This window comes from Neoarius graeffei, chromosome 2, assembly GCF_027579695.1.
Source record: "Neoarius graeffei isolate fNeoGra1 chromosome 2, fNeoGra1.pri, whole genome shotgun sequence".
In the NCBI taxonomy this organism is placed as follows: domain Eukaryota; kingdom Metazoa; phylum Chordata; class Actinopteri; order Siluriformes; family Ariidae; genus Neoarius; species Neoarius graeffei.
This window is the reverse complement of record NC_083570.1, coordinates 8,926,825-8,948,075: the sequence shown is the minus strand read 5'-3', so window position 1 is coordinate 8,948,075 and position 21,251 is coordinate 8,926,825. Positions and strand designations below refer to the sequence as shown.

The following is a 21,251-nucleotide window of genomic DNA, read 5'->3' as shown; positions in this document are numbered from 1 at the left end:
CACTCACGCGGAAGTTTTACGTCTACGACATGTGACGTAATGTTGCCTTGACAACCATGCAATATCGTAAATAATATTCAACGCTCATTCTCTAGTGGGTAGACTGACGTAATACACGTAGGATAAGCGATACGCTAACAATATTGCATGCTACCAAACCGAATGAATGAAACCCACTAGAAGGGAATAGAACACATTTTTATTCCATTGAAAAAGTCTCCTGTATGTATAATAATATTTAATATTATTAGAGCCAATAAGATCATTTTCATAATTGTGTGCGCGCTGCTTTGACTGATATTCGGTACCAAAGTAGCATCTCCCACAATTCCTCTTGTACCACAGCATTTTGCCAACAATTACAAATTTCACATCATAGTTTTTTTTTATCCATTTATAGTTACATTAACAGTCGTTCCCTCACCAGCCTGCCTATTATCCTTCTCTTAAAGTTAATAAGACAAAAAAAAATCATATTGTAACCAAGAAACTGCGAAGCATAAACTCCTCTGTCCTGAAGGTGTCACAAAACTTTACCTCTGACTGTTACACTGGAGACTCCTTCCAGAAATGCTAAATGAACATCTCCCTTCAGTTACGAAAACATCACCGTATAAATGATTTTTAAAATCGGTTTATGTCTAGCGTCCATCGTAGAAATCCCTGGGAACGAGCTGGTACGATGAAAACCATAAATTCGAACGAGTGCATTAATATACGCCTGCAAAACTTTCAGAGAAAATTAATCAGTATTTTCTGGCCAATCAGAAACCAGAATGCAACAATTCAATACAAACATTCAATACTAGGTCTAACTAACAAACAAACGAACAAATTAACTATTCATGCACATCTGGAGTTAAATCGAGTTTGGTCATGGGAGTGGTTGGTCCTCCTCTCAGCCCAGCCAGGTAGACTTGAGGTCTCGGTACGTTACTCTGTCCGTCTCTCTTCGTCTGGCAGGCGGCTTCTTTTGGAAGGAACGTCTGCGTGGTGTTGTGTCTCCTCATGTGGCTCAGGTCAGTCTGCGTTGAGTGGGTTACCTTATGGCGCAGGTTCGCCTTGGAGTGCATTCAACAAAATAACGTGTTAAACTTATTTCAGGGCTTTTCGGACAGCTTGAGCGTAATCTAATCATGCCAGTGTATTTCAGGTGGAGCTGCTTACCAGTTTGATGCCTTTCCGTCTCAGCTCCCACTCGTTCCACTCGTAAGATCTGACGATGTTGCTCTCCAGCAGGTGTGTGTCCGTCTGTGTACTGCTTTCACTTTTGCTGATGGGTTTCACCAACAATTTCTCACCTGACTGCATCTGTGAAGACAAACTTTCTAAGAAACGCTGCTTTGCACTGGCTCACCGCATTGTTGTTGATTATTTTCCTGTTACTCTCAGGCTCACAGATGAGATGGACAAGGATGGGATTGCAGTTGAGCAGTTTTAATGTGCAGAGTGTGTGTGGAGTCTTCATTCGCAGCGACTGATTGTGTTGGATCAGTATGTAGGTGCTGGATCAGCCATATTTGTAGGCTAAGAGTGTTCCTGGAGAATGGAGTTTGTGTTGGAGATCAGCGAGTAGGTCAAGGATGCGAAGGAGAAGACACAAGTAAGTCACACGTCCATGATACCTGAGAGTACGGAGTTATGCTGGCAAACTGCTGATGAAGCTCGAGCAGCTGGATCAGCTCCGGAGATCTCTTCGCTCTTTCCGCGATCAGTTCGATGTACTCGTCTGCGTTTGAAGCGAACTGATACGCAGCCTGCTTGGAGCTGAAGCTGTAATATTTCTCCCTGTGCTTCAGGATGCCGATGTTCGGATTGCCTTTGGAAAGGACTGAGCAGACTGAGCTTCAGAAATATGGACGTCTTGCCTTAAAGGAACAGTCCACCGTATTTCCATAATGAAATATGCTCTTATCTGAATTGAGACGAGCTGCTCCGTACCTATCCGAGCTTTGCGCGACCTCCCAGTCAGTCAGACGCAGTCAGACGCGCTGTCACTCCTGTTAGCAATGTAGCTAGGCTCAGTATAGCCAACGGTATTTTTTGGGGCTGTAGTTAGATGCGACCAAACTCTTCCACATTTTTCCTGTTTAGATAGGTTTATATGACCAGTGATATGAAACAAGTTCAGTTACACAAATTGAAATGTAGCGATTTTCTATGCTATGGAAAGTCCGCACTATAATGACAGGCGTACTAACACCTTCTGCGCGCTTCGGCAGCGCATTGATATCTGAGAAAGCCAATCATTTGTTTACACACAAACACATGCTAGCTAGCCTTCCTTTGTCTAATTAGCCTACAAAGCTAATCTTTTGTCTACACACACACACACACACACACACACACTGTTTACAGAAGATTTCATCTGCTACTATTCAATTTTTATCTTTGTTATAATAAATTCCATTATTATTGAAACTGTGTGTGTTTGTCTGCTGTTCCGATACTTCTTGAAGTCGCCCATATCTCAAAAGAACTCTTAAGGTGTATATGAATACTATTAGCTGCAGCTTGGTAAGTGACCATAATAATTCTGAATATACCCGATAATGGTATGATTCACTAAATGATTCACTAAATGATTCAATTTAAATAATTCAATTTAAATGATTCAATTTAAATGATTCAATTTAAACAATTCAATGAGACTGATTCAATGAGACTGTTTCAATGGTATGATTCAATTCAAATGATTCAAATTAAATGATTCAATGGGATTGATTCAATTTAATTATTAAAGATTGATCACTTAACACCAATCTACATACACATAAACATAATACACCTACATGTTCATGAGTCCACCATCAGGAGAACACTGAACAACAATGGTGTGCATGGCAAGGTTGCAAGGAGAAAGTCACTGCTCTCCAAAAAGAACATTGCTGCTCGTCTGCAGTTTGCTAAAGATCACGTGGACAAGCCAGAAGGCTATTGGAAATATGTTTTGTGGACAGATGAGACCAAAATAGAACTTTTTGGTTTAAATGAGAAGCGTTATGTTTGCAGAAAGGAAAACACTGAATTCCAGCATAAGAACCTTATCCCATCTGTGAAACATGGTCGTAGAATTATCATGATTTGGGGCTGTTTTGCTGCATCTGGGCCAGGACGGCTTGCCATCATTGATGGAACAATGAATTCTGAATTATACCAGCGAATTCTAAAGGAAAATGTCAGGATATCTGTCCATGAACTGAATCTCAAAAGAAGGTGGGTCATGCAGCAAGACAACGACCCTAAGCACATAAGTCGTTCTACCAAAGAATGGTTAAAGAAGAATAAAGTTAATGTTTTGGAATGGCCAAGTCAAAGTCCTGACCTTAATCCAATCAAAATATTGTGGAAGGACCTGAAGCGAGCAGTTCATGTGAGGAAACCCACCAACATCCCAGAGTTGAAGCTGTTCTGTACGGAGGAACGGGCTAAAATTCCTCCAAGCCGGTGTGCAGGACTGATCAACAGTTATCGGAAACGTTTAGTTGCAGTTATTGCTGCACAAGGGGGTCACACCAGATACTGAAAGCAAAGGTTCACATACTTTTGCCACTCACAGATATGTAATATTGGATCATTTTCCTCAATAAATAAATGACCAAGTATAATATTTTTACCTCATTGTTTGACTGGGTTCTCTTTATCTACTTTTAGGACTTGTGTGAAACTCTGATGATGTTTTCAGTCATATTTATGCAGAAATATAGAAAATTCTAAAGGGTACACAAACTTTCAAGCACCACTGTTTGTTATTTTTACTGATTTTATAACAAAAAAAAAGATTTATATTGACTGATGTGAGATTTGACAACGAGCATTGTAGACTAAAAACAGGCAGCACTACAATGCTAATCATATGACTCAAAATGTTAAAATGTATTCTTCGTTTGTTCTCATGTTAAATAATTTTCATTAATTTGACACTCATACCATTACTGTTCCTTCATTGCATTTGCACATATATACAAGTTGTTTACTTATTTTGGACGAACACGGCTGGGATCCCTGTGTGTCCATGAAAAATCAACTCAATGGGTTTCCAGATTTTCGGCCCATGCGAAAGCTCCTCTATAAACACGTTTCAGAGCAATATGCTGCCATCCAGACAAAATCTTTTTCAGGGAAGGCCTTCCTTCTTTCAGCGAGACAACGCCAAACCGCTTTCTGCGCATATTAAAACTGCATGGCTCTGTAGTAAAAGTGTCTGGGTGCTGAACTGACCTGCTGCAGTCCAGACCTGTCTCCCATTGAAAACATTTGGTGCATTATGAAGCACAAAATATGACAAAGGAGAGCGCAAACTTTTGAGCAGCTTAAAGTGTATATCAGGCAAGAATGGGACAACATTTCTCTTTCAAAACTACAGCAATTGGTCTCCTCAGTTCCCAAATGTTAACAGAGAATTGTTAAAAGTAGAGGTGATGCAACACAGTAGTAAACACACCCCGTTCTTTCTTGAACTTTCTTGAACCATTTTGCTGACATCAAATTCAAAATGAGTGTATATTTTTCAAAAAACAATAAAAATTTCTCAGTTTCAACATTTGAAATGTTGTCTTTGTACTATTTTCAATGAAATGTCGGTTTCCATGATTTGCAAATTATCGCATTCTCTTTTTATTTCCAGTTTACACAGCGTCCCAACTTTTTTGGAATTGCCGTTGTATTTTTCAGTGTACAAAATGACACATCATACTCTTTATCCATTTATATCTACATTTAATGTTGTGGAACGTCCATGAAACGAGTTAGAGCCTGTCGTCACTATCGTTATAGAGGATGTGCAGTCACGTGACCCGCACGTGTGTACTCCGCCACATTGGACGGCATCACGATAGTTTACCTTGCGCGAGCGTAATGGATCCAGGGAGTAATCCCCAAGAAAATTCGGAAAATACCCCATCTACATCGCGCGATTACTTGTCTAAGTTTGTTCAGCATCTTGAAGGTGACGTGAGGCAGCGTTACGTGGAAAAGTGTTCCAGGTTGGGGATTGCAGATCCGTACAACTTGCCGCAATCCTTGTTCAGGGAAATTCGGAGCTGCGGTGCCGGCGATTTGCCCGATCTGGCCTACCATGACATTTACAATTTTCTCATTAATCATGTTACACTGGCAAAGCCCTCAAAGCTTACAAGAGCCTGGAAGCTTATAAATATTTTGTTGCGGGATGGGTATCCCAACTATACCTCTGGAAGGTTCCGAAGAAAGAAGTCTACTTGATAACCTCACGGGTAAGTGGCATTAAGATGTTTATCATAAAGAGACTATGCAGGACGTTTTATCTTAAGAATGTTCGTAATCTAAACTCAGTTCCAGATAATGACAGGGTTGTAAATATGTATGTTTTTGTCTGAAAAACAGTTGCGCACGCCTGCGCGGAAGCTGTGCAAATGTGCGCAGCTTTCTAACCAACTGCCTTCTTCTCATTACTAATACTTCCTATGTTTCATGGACTGTAACAGCATTTGCTCATTTAGTAATTTTAATACATAATTTACTTTGATGAAATTATTCAGACACTCCAACGCCCCTGGCGGCACGGTGGTGTAGTGGTTAGCGCTGTCGCCTCACAGCAAGAAGGTCCTGGGTTCGAACCCCGGGTCCGGCGAGGGCCTTTCTGTGTGGAGTTTGCATGTTCTCCCCGTGTCCGCGTGGGTTTCCTCCGGGTGCTCCGGTTTCCCCCACAGTCCAAAGACATGCAGGTTAGGTTAACTGGTGACTCTAAATTGACCGTAGGTGTGAATGTGAGTGTGAATGGTTGTCTGTGTCTATGTGTCAGCCCTGTGATGACCTGGCGACTTGTCCAGGGTGTACCCCGCCTTTCGCCCGTAGTCAGCTCCAGCTTGCCTGCGACCCTGTAGAAGGATAAAGTGGCTAGAGATAATGAGATGAGATGAGACTCCAACGCCCCCCCCCCCCAAATCGGATCTGCGCGATTCAGCCGTGCAAAAGGCGCATCCGCCGTTTGCATCCCTGTTTAAACTCAAAGGTTAACCTACTTTAACCGGCTAATGAGGCTCGGTGGTCGGTCAAGATTTTTTTTAGTTTTCGCCATCCCTACTATGGATTGGCCTTTCAAAGGCATATATGAGCCAAAAAGATAAAACATTGTCATAGACTAGGCCAGGGTAGTAGGGCTAGGCATAGCCATTTTAAACGTTAGAGACTGTCTAGTTTCTAAGTATGCAGTTATCATTCAATCCGAAAATCAACTTAACAGATGTACTAGGAGTATTGAATTAGAAGATTACACCTACCTGATATGAAGTGTTCACTACAAATTCGGCTGGTAGAACTGGGGTTCCAGTTTTCTCTTTGCACAGCGGACACCCATTTTGCGCGTCTCTCCTCATCTGCGGGGAATCTATAAAATGACAGGCCCTCCTTTTGGCCCTGTCTATTGGTAGAACCAAATGCTGAACAAGATATAACCATTCTCGAAAGATCTACTCCCACACACTTGATAATTAGAACGGGTTCGTCTAAGTTCTATGCGCGACCTTGCCGTCCAAAATGGCGGATAAACAAATATCACGTGACCTCGTGACGTCACGTGCACGCTCTCTATAACAGCTATAAGTGAGTTGTTCCCTCACCAGCCTCCTTTTTTCTCTCTCTTGAAGTTAACAAGACAAAAAACAGATCTTGTTGTGTATCGTGAGGATGTCACACTGCATGAATAAGCAGTGAATTGAACAATGATTCCAAAATGTTCTACATAATGTGGACTGAACATCTATTTACAGTCAGAATCGACTTGTTCAGCTCCCAAATGGCTCGTCACTGTTCGTTTGTTTGTTTGTTGCTCCTTTTTAGCCGAATTACATACAGCTGACATTGTTTCATTAAATGATTCAGAAAATGCATAATCAAGCTTCAGTTATCAAGGTGGTGCAAACATGCAGGAAGTCCAGTTAACATCGATGCACTAATGTTCTGGTGGTGATCCATTATGAAGACTTGGAGAGAAAAGAGAGAGAGAAAGAGACAGACAGAGAGGTTGTATTGAATTGTATTAAATGCATGTTGTGTTTCATTGAATAAAATTTACTTTTTTTTAGAACCTTATAAATCCAGGTTTATCTGTGAGTTTGGGATTTTTATTCAAATATTACAATCAAAGCTTTGCAGAATAAAAGATAAGAGCACAGGAGAATAAAGTTTCCCCCAGCGATGAAGTTTCTGTGCTGAACTCATTTTCAGACAGAAGCTTTTAATACTGAGGTCAGGATGTCCGCAAGCTGCTGGACAGCGTCTTGCAAAAGTATTCATCCCCCTTGGTGTTTGTCCTGTTTTGTCGCCTTACAAGCTGGAATTAAAATGGATGTTTGGAGGGTTAGCACCATTTGATTTACACAACATGCCGACCACTTTAAAGGTGAAAATTGTTGTTTTATTGTAACACATACAATAATTAAGATGAAAAAAACCCAGAAATCTGGAGTGTGCATATGTATTCACCCCTTTCATATGAAACCCCTAAATAAGAGCTGGTCCAACCAATTCACTTCATAAGTCACATAATTAGTTGATTAAGAGCCACCTGTGTGCAATCACAGTGTCACATGATCTGTCACATGGTGTCTATATAAATCAACCTATTCTGGAAGGACCCTGACTCTGTAACATGACAAAACAAACAACATGAAAACCAAGGAGCCTCCAAACAGGTCAGAGACAAAGTTATGGAGAAGTATAGATCAGGGTTGGGTTATAAAAAATATCCCAAATATTGAATATCCCATGGCGTGCCATTAAATTCATTATAGCAAAATGGAAAGAATATGGCACCACTACAAACCTGACAAGAGAAGGCCCTGCCCACCAAAACTCACAGACCGGGGAAGGAGGGCATTAATCAGAGATGCAACAAAGACACCAACGATAACACTGAAGGAGCTGCAAAGATCCACAGCGGAGATGGAAGTATCTGTCCATAGGACCACTTTAAGTCGTACACTTCACAGAGTGGGCGGGGCTTTATGGAAGAGTGGCGAGGAAAAAAAAGCCATTACTTACAGAAAATAATAATAATGATAAAAAACATGTTTGGAGTTTGCCCAACAGCATGTGGCAGACTCCCCAAACACATGGAAGAAGATTCTCTGGTCAGATGAGACCAAAATTGATCTTTTTGGCCATCATGGGAAACACAAACCCATCACCCTGTGTGGTGCAAACCCATCACCCTGAGAACACCATTCTTACAGTGAAGCATGGTGGTGGCAGCATCATGCTGTGGGGATCTTTTTCATCTGCAGGGACAGGAAAGCTGGTCAGGACTGAAGGAAAGATGGATGGCACTAAATACAGGGCAATTCTGGAGGAAAACCTGTTTGAGTCAGCCAGAGGTTTGAGACTGAGACAAAAGTTCACATTCCAGCAGGACAACGACCCTAAACATACTGCTAAAGCTACACTGGAGTGGTTTAAAGGGAAACATTTAAATATCTTGGAATGGCCTCATCAAAGCCTAGACCTCAATCCAACTGAGAATCTGTGGCATAACTTGAAGATTGCTGTACACCAATGCAACCCATCTAGCTTGAAGGAGTTGGAGCAGTTTTGCCTTGAGGAATGGGCAAAAATCCCAGGAGCTAGATGTGCTAAGCTAATAGAGACATACCCCAAGAGACTTGCAGCTGTAATTGCAGCAAAAGGTGTCTCTACAAAGTATTGACTTTGGGGGTGAATTCTTATGCACACTCCAGATTTCTGTCTTTTTTATCTTAAATATTGTTTGTGTCACAATAAAACAACAATTTTCACCTTTTAAGTGGTCGGCATGGTTTGTAAATCAAATGGTGCTAACCCTCCAAAACATCCATTTTAATTCCAGCTTGTAATGCGACAAAACAGGACAAACATCAAGGGGGATGAATACTTTTGCAAGACACTGTATAATGGTGCATGGAATTGATCCAGAAGGTGGCAGCAATGCAACAATAAGGACGCTGACTGCCTTTCAACACAAGAAAGAAGGAGAAGTTACTGTGAACCCTTCCAGTGTGTTCGTAAATCTCCTCAGTTGTGAGCCGTGTTTATTCTGGATAGATCTCCTGTTTATGATCTCGCCTCGTCTCTGCCTTTCCCTTTGATTTTAATGATATTTCTGGTGGATGGGGTTTGAACCCTGCACTGACTGGGATTAGATAAAGTCTTGTGTTAACACTACTAGCAGATTTCTTTCTTCTGCCTTTCAGGAGATTCATTTCAGTCTGTTAACAATGTTAAAATGACCCAAAGGTAAAATGACCCGTGTCAGTGTGGGTTTCCTCCTGGTTCTCCAGTGTTCTCCTACTTCTCAAAGACACACTGAAGTGACTGATTGAAGTGACTCAGGATCTCTGATCTCAAACATATTCACCTAACAACTTCATTTCCATCTCAACAATCTGTTCATGCGAAAGAATTCTTCATCGACCAGGAATAATGTTCTTGATAAATCATGAGGTAAGGAATAAAACAGGATGAGGCATGCTGCTCCAGGAAACTAATCTGTGATGAGGTGGTGGGATGTGACCCAACACAAAGTGGATTAGTTTCCACAAACAGCAGGTCATGAAGAGTTCAGGCTCTTGTTAAGCCTGGAGCGCTCATACTGAGTGAAATGGAGATTATGTTGAAAAAAAGGTCCACTTTTGTGATTTCGTTTCGTAATAAACAATGCGAAATCAATAAAATATGGTTTTCCTTCCTGACAGCTGACCGATTAGTGGCCTAGTGGTAGCGTGTCCGTCTCTTGATCGGGAGATCGTGAGTTCTATTCACGGTTGGGTCATACCAAAGACCATCATAAAAATGGTACCTACTACCATCTGGCAAGGCACGCTGCAATACAGATGTGCATGGGGAGTTAAACTCTCGTGGTTACCAGAGGACTAGCCCCCCACTGTAACCCTAGCTATGTAATAGGCGAGAGGCCGAGGGCTATGGAAACGGAGATCGGTGCCGCCCGATGCGCCACATACAGGTTGGGCCTGGTTAGTACTTGAGTGGGAGACTGCCTAGGAATACCAGGTTCTGTAAGGCGTGGGAAGGACTTCCTGACAGCTCCGTCCTCCTCACTTTTAAAATGGCTGCAACATTCTTTAGGGATGAAGATCAGTTTAAAGATGTCACGAGGAAAAAGCTGTTCAAGTGTAATTTATCAACAAGGCTGAAAGTTGTGCTTGAGGTGTCAGTAGGTGGAAAAGTCCAGAAAATTAAGATCCATTCTGTGAGTATTTCATGAAATTAATCCTAATCAGTCCAGCTACATGGGTTAAATTTCTGCACTGAAGGGAGATGAAATGGTTAATAGAGGAGCGTTCATGACCTCTCTGTGTTTGTGCTCCTCCTCTCTCTCTCTCTCTCTTTCACACACAGAACCAGGAAGTAACTTGTCATTTCAGAGAAAACAAAACTGATCTCTCTCTCTCTCTCTCTCGTTGCGATTTCAGGAAAATGGCCGAGGCCAGTATTTCAGTAGCTCAAGACCAGTTCATGTGTCCAGTGTGTCTGGATCTCCTGAAGGATCCGGTGGCTATCCCCTGTGGTCACAGTTTCTGTAAGGTGTGTATTAATGGCTGCTGGGATCAGGAGGAACAGAAGGGCGTCTACAGCTGTCCTCAGTGCAGAGACACTTTCACGACAAGGCCTGTTCTACGCAGAAACAACATGCTGGATGAAGTGGTGGAGAAACTGAAGAAGACTGAAGTCCAAGCTGCTTCTCCTGCTCACTGTTACGCTGGACCTGGAGATGTGGAGTGTGATTTCTGCACCAGGAGAAAACACAAAGCCGTCAAGTCCTGTCCGATTTGTTTGACTTCATTTTGTGAAATTCATCTGAAACCTCATCTTGAAGTTCCTGCTTTGAAAAAACACACATTAATTGAAGCCTCAGCAAAACTCCAAGAGAAGATCTGCTCTGAACATAACAAGCTGATTGAGATCTACTGTCGTACTGATCAAGCCTGGATCTGTTATCTGTGCATGTTGGAGAAACATAAAGACCATGACGCTGTTTCAGTTGCAACAGAAAGAGCTGAAAAACAGGTGAGAACTAGAAATCTTTCCAGAATTAAATCATCTTAATTATAGTTTCCCATCTAGAAACAGGTGCTTTAGTCAGATTTGAACTTTAATTTCAATGTGTGTCTCAATCAGAAGGATTCTGTAAAAGCTGATTAAAATTGTCTGTGTTCTGGTGAACAGAGTGTTAAATTTATCTTCAGTGATGGTCGTAATCTGGTTCCGGGTGGGTTTCCTGATAACGTTGCCCTTCAGACCTAAAGAGAGAGTTGAGAGATTCTCTTAAAGAATGAACGTTGTCTCTGTGTGTGGTTTTCCGGAATTCACTCAAAAGAAGGAGTCTAAAGAGCAACAGGACAAAGTGGGTCTTTGCAGTTCGCGTCCCCGATATAGGCATTAGTAGCTGCTAAAGGCAATCATATTGGACATAACTAACAGTGTCCAAGTTAACTAGCTGTGTGTAAACATTAGCCATGGACAAGACTGTGGCAACTTGGCGGGCAAATCCACAGAAACTCATTTGACTAATCAGACTACATAGTTATTTCAACATTATCACTAACTCTAAAAGCACAGACAACTTCACCGCAAGCTAATAAAACGCTTATATCCCTCAAAATGCTTCCACAGGTTGGATGGTGAGTTTTTGTAGGCTGTGATGTGCTCCGTTTTAGGCAAACAAAGCAAACATTTAAAATGAAACGACTCTTTATTCCTTTCAGAAAACTGAACCATGGGTTCTAGCTATAGAACCGTGGGTGTGTGCATTCCCCAGAAGAACCGCCTCCTTCCATTCTGCCATCAACTGATCGTGTTAAATAATGCTGCGGAGAAATCATTGATCTTGATTTTATCCAGTCTATGGACGTGACGTGACCCTAGTGATTACTGATAGACTGTCTCAGTGTCACCTGCGGAAAAACCAATCACGTTTTAGAAAAGAAAAAAAACATCCATTTTCAAAGCTGCTTCATAGTAACGAGTAACGAGGACCTTGATAGAAATGTAGTGGAGTAAAAAGTACGATACAGTATTTGTCTTTCAAATGGAGTGAAGTTAAAGTCATAAGTTCCCCCAAAAAAATACTCAAGTAAAGTACAGATACTCAAAAAGTGTACTTCAGAACAGAACTCAAGTAAATGTACTTCGTTACTGTCCACCTCTGATAATTAACTCGATGTATTTGCAATGTAGAAGAAAACTAATTGAACACCACCAGCAGATTCAACCCCAGTTTCCCCCGCTGACTGTGAGAGTCCCTCAGAGCCGCATGCGCATTCTGTGGATTCGGCAGCGAGCGAGTCGCTCTTTGTTTTGAACGAGTGCTCCGGGTCTCTCGTAAATTCCGAGCAAACTAAAGGACGACTTGTGCTACGATGTTGTTCGGGAAAACCACGTTAGCTTGATGATGGATCTTAAGAGGTCATTTAAAACTCTCTTGGCCTTAAGAGGCTTTCGGGAAACCCAGCCCAGATCAGTTAGTGAACATTTCTCTCTCTCTCTCTCACACACACACACACACACACACACACACACACACACACACACAGAGTACATAACCTTCAGAGCGAAACATGAATGTACTTTGAACTGACATTAATATGGAAGCAGTTCGCTCGTACTGTATAAAAAGCTGAATGTATTTTACTTGTCCTCAGAGTGAGTTAAAGGAGGAGCAGATGAAATCCCAGCAAAGAATTCAGGAGAAGCAGAAGAAGGTGCAGGAGCTGAAACAGGCTGTGAACACTATAAAGGTGAGCAGTGAGCAGAGACAGAGCTGCTCCTAGAAACACACACAACATGGACAACGAGTCATTTACAGTCCCAGTAAGAGAGGGAATGATAGATGAGCTTTAAATATTGTGTGTGTGTATGTGTGTGTGTGTGTGTGTCCCCTAACAGCTCAGTGCACAGACAGCAGTGGAGGACAGTGAGAGGATCTTTACTGAGCTGATCAGCTCCATGGAGAAAAAGCGCTGGGAGGTGACGGAGCTGATCAGAGATCAGGAGAAGGCTGAACTGAGTCGAGCTGAACGACTCCTGGAGCAACTGGAGCAGGAGATTGCTGATCTTCAGAGGAGAGTCACTGAGCTGGAGCAGCTTTCACACACACACGATCACATCCATTTCCTCCAGGTAACACTCACTGTCTGATCTACAGAGCCAGCTGTTCCTCACACACTCTCTAAAACACCTCTCATTAAGGGAACAATAAATGTCCCTGTCTGACATCACAAGTGGGTTTTACATTTCATTTGCTTTCTGTAGGTTTTAGCTTCTGGACGTCAGTCTCCTCTCTTCCAAAGACCAGATTTTCACACATCCAGCGTCACTGTCCATCAACATCTCTCATTTGATGGAGTGAGGAATTCTCTCTCAGATCTGAAAAAGAGACTCGAGGAATTCTGTGAGGAGGAATTCAACAAAATCCCTCCACATGGTAAGAGGAGCTGTTCCTGCTGGAGAAACACAGTGATGTGTTATTTCTTAGCGATGCTCCTGCTTTCTTTTCTGCAGACACTTTATTCACCCGACACTTTGAACTAAAACACTGATTTAAAATGAATAAACTGACTGGATCACTTTAAACTCTTTCCATCTTTTACACAAACTCATGTTTCCATTTTTCTCTCCACAGCTGCAGCAGTTCAGATCATTTCAGAACCAGAACCACAGAGCAGAGAAGACTTTCTGAAATGTACATCTAAAACACACACACACACACACACACACACACACACACACACACACACTGCTAGGCTTGTCATGATGATAAATTTTGTTGGACGATATATTGTCTCAGAAATTATTGCGATAAACGATATTATTGTTGACGTCTTTTCAAGACAATTTTATGCCACGAGTAAAATAATAATGATCATGCAAATACACCCTTTCATAGAACAGTCAACTTTTTAATTAAGTCAACTTATTCAGTTCCATGAGGCTGGCAGGGGGAGTCGCTCTCTTCTGTGGGATCTTTAACTAGGTTTAGAATGCTAGTTTAAGCTGATATGTGATTGATCTAACGGTAAAACAGCACGAGGGCTCGAGAACTTTGACAGGTTACAATTTTACTTGGCAACAGAATGTATCTGAATTCTGATTGGTTGTTGTATCTGAATTCTGATTGGTTGTTATATTATTGCCCTTTTGCTGTGTTCTTGAGCCCAGAGTGGGGGGAGGGGGGAGTGACAGGGTTCTACAGAGAAAAGTTTTCACTGCAACCGAACTGTTGTTTTCGTGACCACGCCCCCAGCGCGGATATTCATGTTCACATTGTTCAGTTTGTTTTTCTCTTTTATTTTAGATTTCTGTTATCTGACTCTGGATCCCAACACGGCACATCGTCGCCTCATTCTGTCTGAGAAGAACAGAGCGGTGAGATGGAGTGAGAGAGAGCAGCGTTACTCTGATCATCCAGAGAGATTTGATTCCTGGACTCAGGTGTTGTGTAAGGAGAGTGTGTGTGGACGCTGTTACTGGGAGGTGGAGCGGAGCGGTGCTGGTGTTGTGTCCATATCAGTCTCATATAGAGACATCAGCAGGAAAGGACGGGGTGATGAGTGTCGGTTTGGATTCCACAATCAGTCCTGGAGTCTGCGGTGTTCTTCTTCTTCTCTCTCTTTCTATCACAACAGCATTGAGACTGATCTCAGAGTTCCATCAGCCTCCAGAATAGGAGTGTATGTGGATCACAGTGCAGGAACTCTGTCCTTCTACAGCGTCTCTGACACGATGAAGCTCCTCCACAGAGTCCACACCACATTCACTCAGACTCTATACGCTGGGTTTGGGCTCAACTTGGATTCTACAGTGAGATTGTGTGACCCAGAATAAAAGTGTGGAGTGTTTTCTGTAAAATTCCTGCACGTTGCCACGTTGTTGCTCAGTCGTCTGTTTCACTAGAACACAATCCAGCTGCACAAAAACACTCATTTTAATATTTAAATTATAAAATATGCCGATGTCGTGTTCATCCCATATTCAACCTGGATGATGATTGGCCCGCAGATAGAACCTTATAAATCCAGGTTTATCTGTGAGTTTGGGATTTTTATTCAAATATTACAATCAAAGCTTTGCAGAATAAAAGATAAGAGCACAGGAGAATAAAGTTTCCCCCAGTGATGGAGTTTCTGTGCTGAACTCATTTTCAGACAGAAGCTTTTAATACTGAGGTCAGGATGTCAGCAAGCCGCTGTATTGATACGCAACGGGGTTTTTCTCCACTTTGGATGGATATTTTTAGATTTAATCTGTGGGAAATAACCACAGTGTCTTAAATATGTGTTTGTGAAAATCACTGTAAACCTACAACTGACTTTCCTCCAAAAAACATCTCTTTTAATGTTGTCATATATTGTGTGTGTGAATAATGATGATAAATCTGTCTCTGTGAACTGGATCTGTCTGTGCTCTGACTCCTGATTTAGATTCTGAACATGATTGTTGGAAAAACTTTTTTTTTTTAATCCTTTTCATTTTCAATCAAATAGAGCAAAAAAAAAAAAAAAAAATCTGTTCCAGTTGACTATTCTGATTGGTCAGAAGTTGTTGATTATTTTTCTATAACAGCAGCTCTGACAGTAGTGCAGGTTTATATTAATGGGCTTGCACTAATATGTCCTTGTTTCTATAGTAACAGCTCATTGAAGTGAAATTATTTTAGACCTGTTTGTTCACAAATAAAAATAAAAGAAACGTGGATGAACACTGGAATATTTAACCTGGACATTTCTCCTCCAGACCACCAGAGAGCGCCTTTACACTTTTTGAATAACTTCACTTCCTCCGCTCATTTCCTGTCTGTTATAAAATGCACAATGATCCTACAGTAACTTGAACCCTTCCAGTGTGTTAGTAAATCTCCTCAGTTGTGAGCCGTGTTTATTCTGGATAGATCTCCTGTTGATGATCTCGCCTCGTCTCTGCCTTTCCCTTTGATTTTAATGATATTTCTGGTGGATGGGGTTTGAACCCTGCACTGACTGGGATTAGATAAAGTCTTGTGTTAACACTACTCGCAGATTTCTTTCTTCTGCCTTTCAGGAGATTCATTTCAGTCTGTTAACAATGTTAAAATGACCCAAAGGTAGAATGACCCGTGTCAGTGTGGGTTTCCTCCTGGTTCTCCAGTGTTCTCCTACTTCTCAAAGACACATCTAATGACTGATTGAGGTGACTCAGGATCTCTGATCTCCAACATATTCATCTACCAACTTCATTTCCATCTCAACAATCTGTCCATGAGAAAGTGGGACTTCTATTAGCAATAAACAATGCAAAATAAATCAAATCAGGTTTTGACTCCCCTTGTGGGAATAAAGAGTCATTTATTTCGATTCATTTTCACTCCTCACTAAATTCCAAACTGGCAGACTAAGGAAAATATTTCAGCAGAACAAATGACACTGAAGTGCAGATGACAGTGAAATATTTCTGCTTTATTTCCATCTTAATGAACACAATGTGGTAGTTTTTAGTGCTTGTAGTAAGACACGGTCCTGCTGTAAATCCTCTTGTGTGTCTTTTAGTGAAGATACAGAATTGATGTTTCAAGGCTGTGTGTGTTTCAGTGATGTGGTGCTACTCTGTAAAACTGAGACTCCAAATAACAACTCGATTGTATTCACATATTATAGAATTCTATCTGGAGTTCTGATTTTAAAATGTGATTTCACCGCATACACTTCATGGACAGAAAGAAAGGACAAAATGGGAAAAGAACATAAATGACATCCATGATACTTTCTATTGAAGTACAGAACTCGATTTCTGGCCACATTTACCATTTAGCATTCATGTGTAGGCGACAATAAAATCAAATTTACTTTAAAGAATTCCTTTATCTCACTTTAGCCATTTATTTCTTTATAAATTTTCAGAAAATGAAAAATTGAGTGATTTATTCATGAAATTTAAATGACTGCAATTTAAACTTGTCTTATCATTACTGACCACTAGAGGATGCTCATGGACACGTGACGCTACAAGAAATGAACCATTTTCAATATTTTTGCTGAACTCACATCAGAACAGACTGAAAACTTGTCTTATCATAAATATAATCAATAATATTGATTCATGATGAGATGAATGATTTATTCAGTCCCTGCTGTGTGTAATACTGTAACTGTGTTTAATGGAACACCAGCTTTTTAGTCTCGTTAAAAAAAAAAGACAATAAGTCCATTAAATTTCTCAGCTTCATGATGCTGGAGTTCTACGTTATTCAGTATTTCTTAGTATCTCTTGCTCTCAGTGAATAGAGAGGTTCTTTGGAGAATTCCTGGTCCCCAGATAAACTGATCACAATGATTCGTCTTCTCCATGATGGGATGACTGTTTCTGTTCTCTGTGAAGATGAAGAACTGGAAACTTTTCCTGTGAAAGTTAGTGTAATACAAAGCTGTGTAGCCACTACATTGTTTGCTCTCTTCACAGGTGCTGTCCTGCATGAAGCCAAGCCGAATCTGCATAATCTGGGCAGCACGGTGGTGTAGTGGTTAGCACTGTCGCCTCACAGCAAGAAGGTTCTGGGTTTGAGCCCAGCGGCTGACGGGGGCCTTTCTGTGTGGAGTCTGCATGGGTTTCCTCCGGGTGCTCTGGTTTCCACCAGAGTCCAAAGGCATGTCGTTAGGTTAACATGGTGTAGGGACAGTCATAGTCCCGTCTAGAACTACAAATCCCATCAACTAACTTCCGCGATGACCTACGTCACGCCTGGGTGGGATCACCTACGTCACATCCCCCCGAGTCCATAAGTGACTCAGTCAACTTCCGTTCTCCCTCTTTGGCACTGTGGACTTCGTCATACAGACATAAAGAGACACCCGCTCATCAGAACATCTAAAAATCAAGACGTCTGCTTTGCAAGAAAGAAGAATCAGCGTGCTTTCATTTACTACTGGCCACGGTAAAATACTTAAGTTGCACTGTCTCTCTAGATTGAGTTACAACCGGTTTTTATTTGTTTATTATAAATAATGTTACGACTGCCACCCAAGCAGTTAGTTAAAGGTTAGAAGCGACCGGATTCCTTCTGACTTAATCGCTGTGCACATTATTGATCGGAGACTTTTCCTCATGGACGATGAAGTTTGGACCAAGGAAACCTCTGCGCTTTTACAGAAGCCTCCACGAGCTCTGTGAAATTCCGCAAAACTTCAGGATATCTAGAAGTAAGGCTGGCATTTGGGCAAATTAGCCTTAGGAATTAGCTTTATGAAGTAGTGTGAATTTAAACTCAGGAACGGTTTAATTGTGCACACTGTAGACACTCAGAGTGTTGAGTTGATCATTGTTCTATTTTTGTTCTCTCAGTTGTGTTTAATAGATAGGTGTTGCATGCTCTTTCTCTATCCTTTCTAACATCCTTTAATTTCATTATTACACATATTTTGACCTCATCAAGATTTCAGTGAATTTAGTAATGTTATAAGCTAGTGGGTTAGCTACCACGGCTAATCCCTTTGTCTCGAGGGACTACGAGGCGATTATCACCTTCCCCCACACCTTAGATAACATTCCAGACTTTACAGCGCATCTTCACGCATAAACACATTCTGTCCGCGCACATATTCAAACTTCTCTCTCTCTCTCTCTCTCTCTCTCTCTCTCTCTCCCTGAAACACACACAAACACATGCACACACAAACACCCACACACTCCCCCTCTCTCTCTCTCTCAAACACACACACGCACACACAATTCCTTGCACATATGTGACCGCTCACCGAATCCAGGGACACATGTCGGCCGAAACGAATCCGAGATAATCGCAAAAGAAGCATTTTTTTTTCGAAATTTGTGATTTTTGTTTTTTTCCATCATGTGCAAGTTGAGATCTTGAAGAATGCAATCAGTATTTCAGATAATAGATTGTTTGGTTGGAAAACCATACATTTTTTGTTGCAAATTGTCTTGTTTTTGTCAGGACTGTAGCCTGCTGGGGGGTGTGGGTAAATTACCATATGGGCCATTCACATGAAGATTTAAGTCATTTGTTTTTTTTTTCCGCGAATCAGCTGTATGATGCGGGCTGAGCGCATGGCTACTTAACCTGCATACAGGCGTGTGATTTCACTATGGAATAAGGAAGCTAAACAGAGCGCAGAGGAGCAAACACCGCGAAGCAAACAGACACTCAGTATTTACATTGCAGATCACCATTTCTCGCAAAAAAAAAACCGCAACCTCGTTTTCCAGATTGAATGGAATACTTGAATGATTGGATGATACACGGACCTTTCTAGGATTACATTCCATCGGAGGCTTTGGTGTGTGCAAGGCGCCGTTTCTCTTTCAGATGGGGTAAGTTTATTAATCTAAGGCTGTGTGGTTATTTTTGCATGTAACGGAGAGTGTTGTGGTTTGGTTAAGCCTAGGTCACAACCGGACGTACAATTTTTTGGCCGTGTGATTTTTGGCGTTTCCCAAATCGCTGCGTTTTTTTTTGTTCACGGAGAAAGACGAGCGTTGGCCGTAAGTTTGTCTTGCAACCTGAAAAAAACGTAAGTGCCTGTAGAGTTTGTTTGACATGACAAAGAACCTCTGCGGCCGGTCTGCGGCTCGAAAATCAGCACATCACACGCGGGCTCTTGTGCTTTTCACACGCATGCTCTCGTGCGTTTCATGCGCGCTCTCCGTGTGTTTCTTGCGTTTTTTGCATGCAGACCGGCTGTAGGAGCACATACGGCCGGTTGTGACCGAGGCTTTACATGAAACTAGCATTGTATTAGTTGTGTCATCATCGTGCTATCTTTCTTTCTTACGGTGTGAGTAATTTTTCAACCACAAAACGTTAAAGTATACTTTAGGACTTATTTTTGTACTTCATAATTGTGTTGGGCATACTTTGCATGGAAGGAAAATTGACGTGGTGATCTTTGTTTACATGAAAGTAGTATCGTGCTAGCTCGTAGGGGGTAGGACTTTCCTTAATATCATACAAATGAGCACCATTATGTGCCCGCCCTACACCCAGAGTAGCTGAGATGGAAAACTTTGAGGGCGATTTTCTCCCTTTTCTGTTTTAAGAAGTATACACATTCAAAAGGCCACACATTCTTCAAATATTGTCAGATCTCCACATGGAAGGCATCATTGGAAAGCTTAGAAACTGTACTTTCTGAATCTGTCAATAACTCAAAATGCCCCTGGGCCGACATGTGTCCCTGGATTCTGTGATCTGCCACATATATTGCTGCTGATCATATTTGAATGTATTCAACTGCTATTACTTATTTAGTATTGTTGTTATAATAAATTAAATTATTTAATTATTTTGTTAAACTGTGTGTCTGTTGTTGCTACTATATTTTGAAGTCACACAATCTCAAAGAATTCCAAGGTGTATATGAGTGCTATTGGCTGTAGTGTTTATGTAATACGATAAGTGATACATTATTGCTGCATCGGTAGTGATCATAGTAATTTGGAATATACCATAATTTGGCTTTTTGGTAATTTATTATTAAACACCAAAATTAATGGTATTATCAATGAGACTGATTTAATGAGACTGATTTAATGAGACTGATCACTAAAGACCAATTGCACCCACAATGGGGTGCCCTTAGGCTGAGGTGCTCTTGAGCGAGGCAACTAACCCCTAACTGCTCCCTGGGTGCTGTAGCATGGCTGCCCACTGCTCTGAGTATGTGTTTGTGCTCATTGCTCATGTGTGCGTTCACTACTTCAGATGGGTTAAATGCAGAGAGGAATTTCACAAGTGTACAAGTGATGAATAAAGTTGTTCTTCTTATCATGGAATTCAGATAGTTTATCAATACAATGGTACAACCTACATTATTTGCAAGATAAAACTAAGGTGTCTACAGCCTCAGTTGTGGAACTTCAGTATGCTGATGATGCTGCGCTCTGTTCATACTCAGAAGCTGGCTTGCAGAGAATCACAGATGCCTCTGCAGAAGCCTACAAAAGACTCAGGCTATCACTGAACTGCACTAAAACAGAGGTTATGTGTCGACCTGCCTCTGACACCTCCATCCCAATCACCACCCAACCTGAAATTTCTGTGGATGGAACTGTTCTTAAGGTAGTCCCACACTTTAAATATCTCATCAGCTACGTGTCAAGTGATATTTCCCTTGACCATGAAATTAATAACAACATCAGTGCTGGAGCAACAGCTTTTGGCAAGCTACATAAGCATGATTTTGATCATCATGAACTTGAGTTGAAAACTAAAATAAGAGTCTATAAAGCCA

General features: G+C 41.4%; 2 protein-coding genes across 2 annotated transcripts; both read left to right on the top strand.

Moving 5' to 3' along the window:
• The first annotated feature begins 10,375 nt into the window (after window positions 1-10,375).
• LOC132868729 (E3 ubiquitin/ISG15 ligase TRIM25-like) lies at window positions 10,376-13,291 on the top strand. The gene is made up of 3 exons (XM_060901851.1): window positions 10,376-11,040; window positions 12,675-12,769; window positions 13,285-13,291. Exons 1-3 carry the CDS (start codon window positions 10,450-10,452, stop codon window positions 13,289-13,291), a joined length of 693 nt encoding a protein of 230 aa, XP_060757834.1. The 5' UTR covers window positions 10,376-10,449.
• Window positions 13,282-15,664, top strand: LOC132879957 (tripartite motif-containing protein 16-like). The gene has a single exon (XM_060913756.1). The coding sequence runs from the start codon at window positions 14,287-14,289 to the stop codon at window positions 14,854-14,856; it is 570 nt and encodes a 189-aa protein (XP_060769739.1). The 5' UTR covers window positions 13,282-14,286; the 3' UTR covers window positions 14,857-15,664.
• The last annotated feature ends 5,587 nt before the right edge of the window (window positions 15,665-21,251 follow it).

Bases quoted from the DNA above. Each gene is read 5' to 3' on its own strand.
- LOC132879957 (XM_060913756.1), top strand. From the start codon at position 14,287: ATGTTCACATTGTTCAGTTTGTTTTTCTCTTTTATTTTAGATTTCTGT.
- LOC132868729 (XM_060901851.1), top strand. From the start codon at position 10,450: ATGGCCGAGGCCAGTATTTCAGTAGCTCAAGACCAGTTCATGTGTCCA. The intron at 11,041-12,674 runs GTGAGAACTAGA...ACTTGTCCTCAG, and splicing joins CAGAAAGAGCTGAAAAACAG to AGTGAGTTAAAGGAGGAGCA.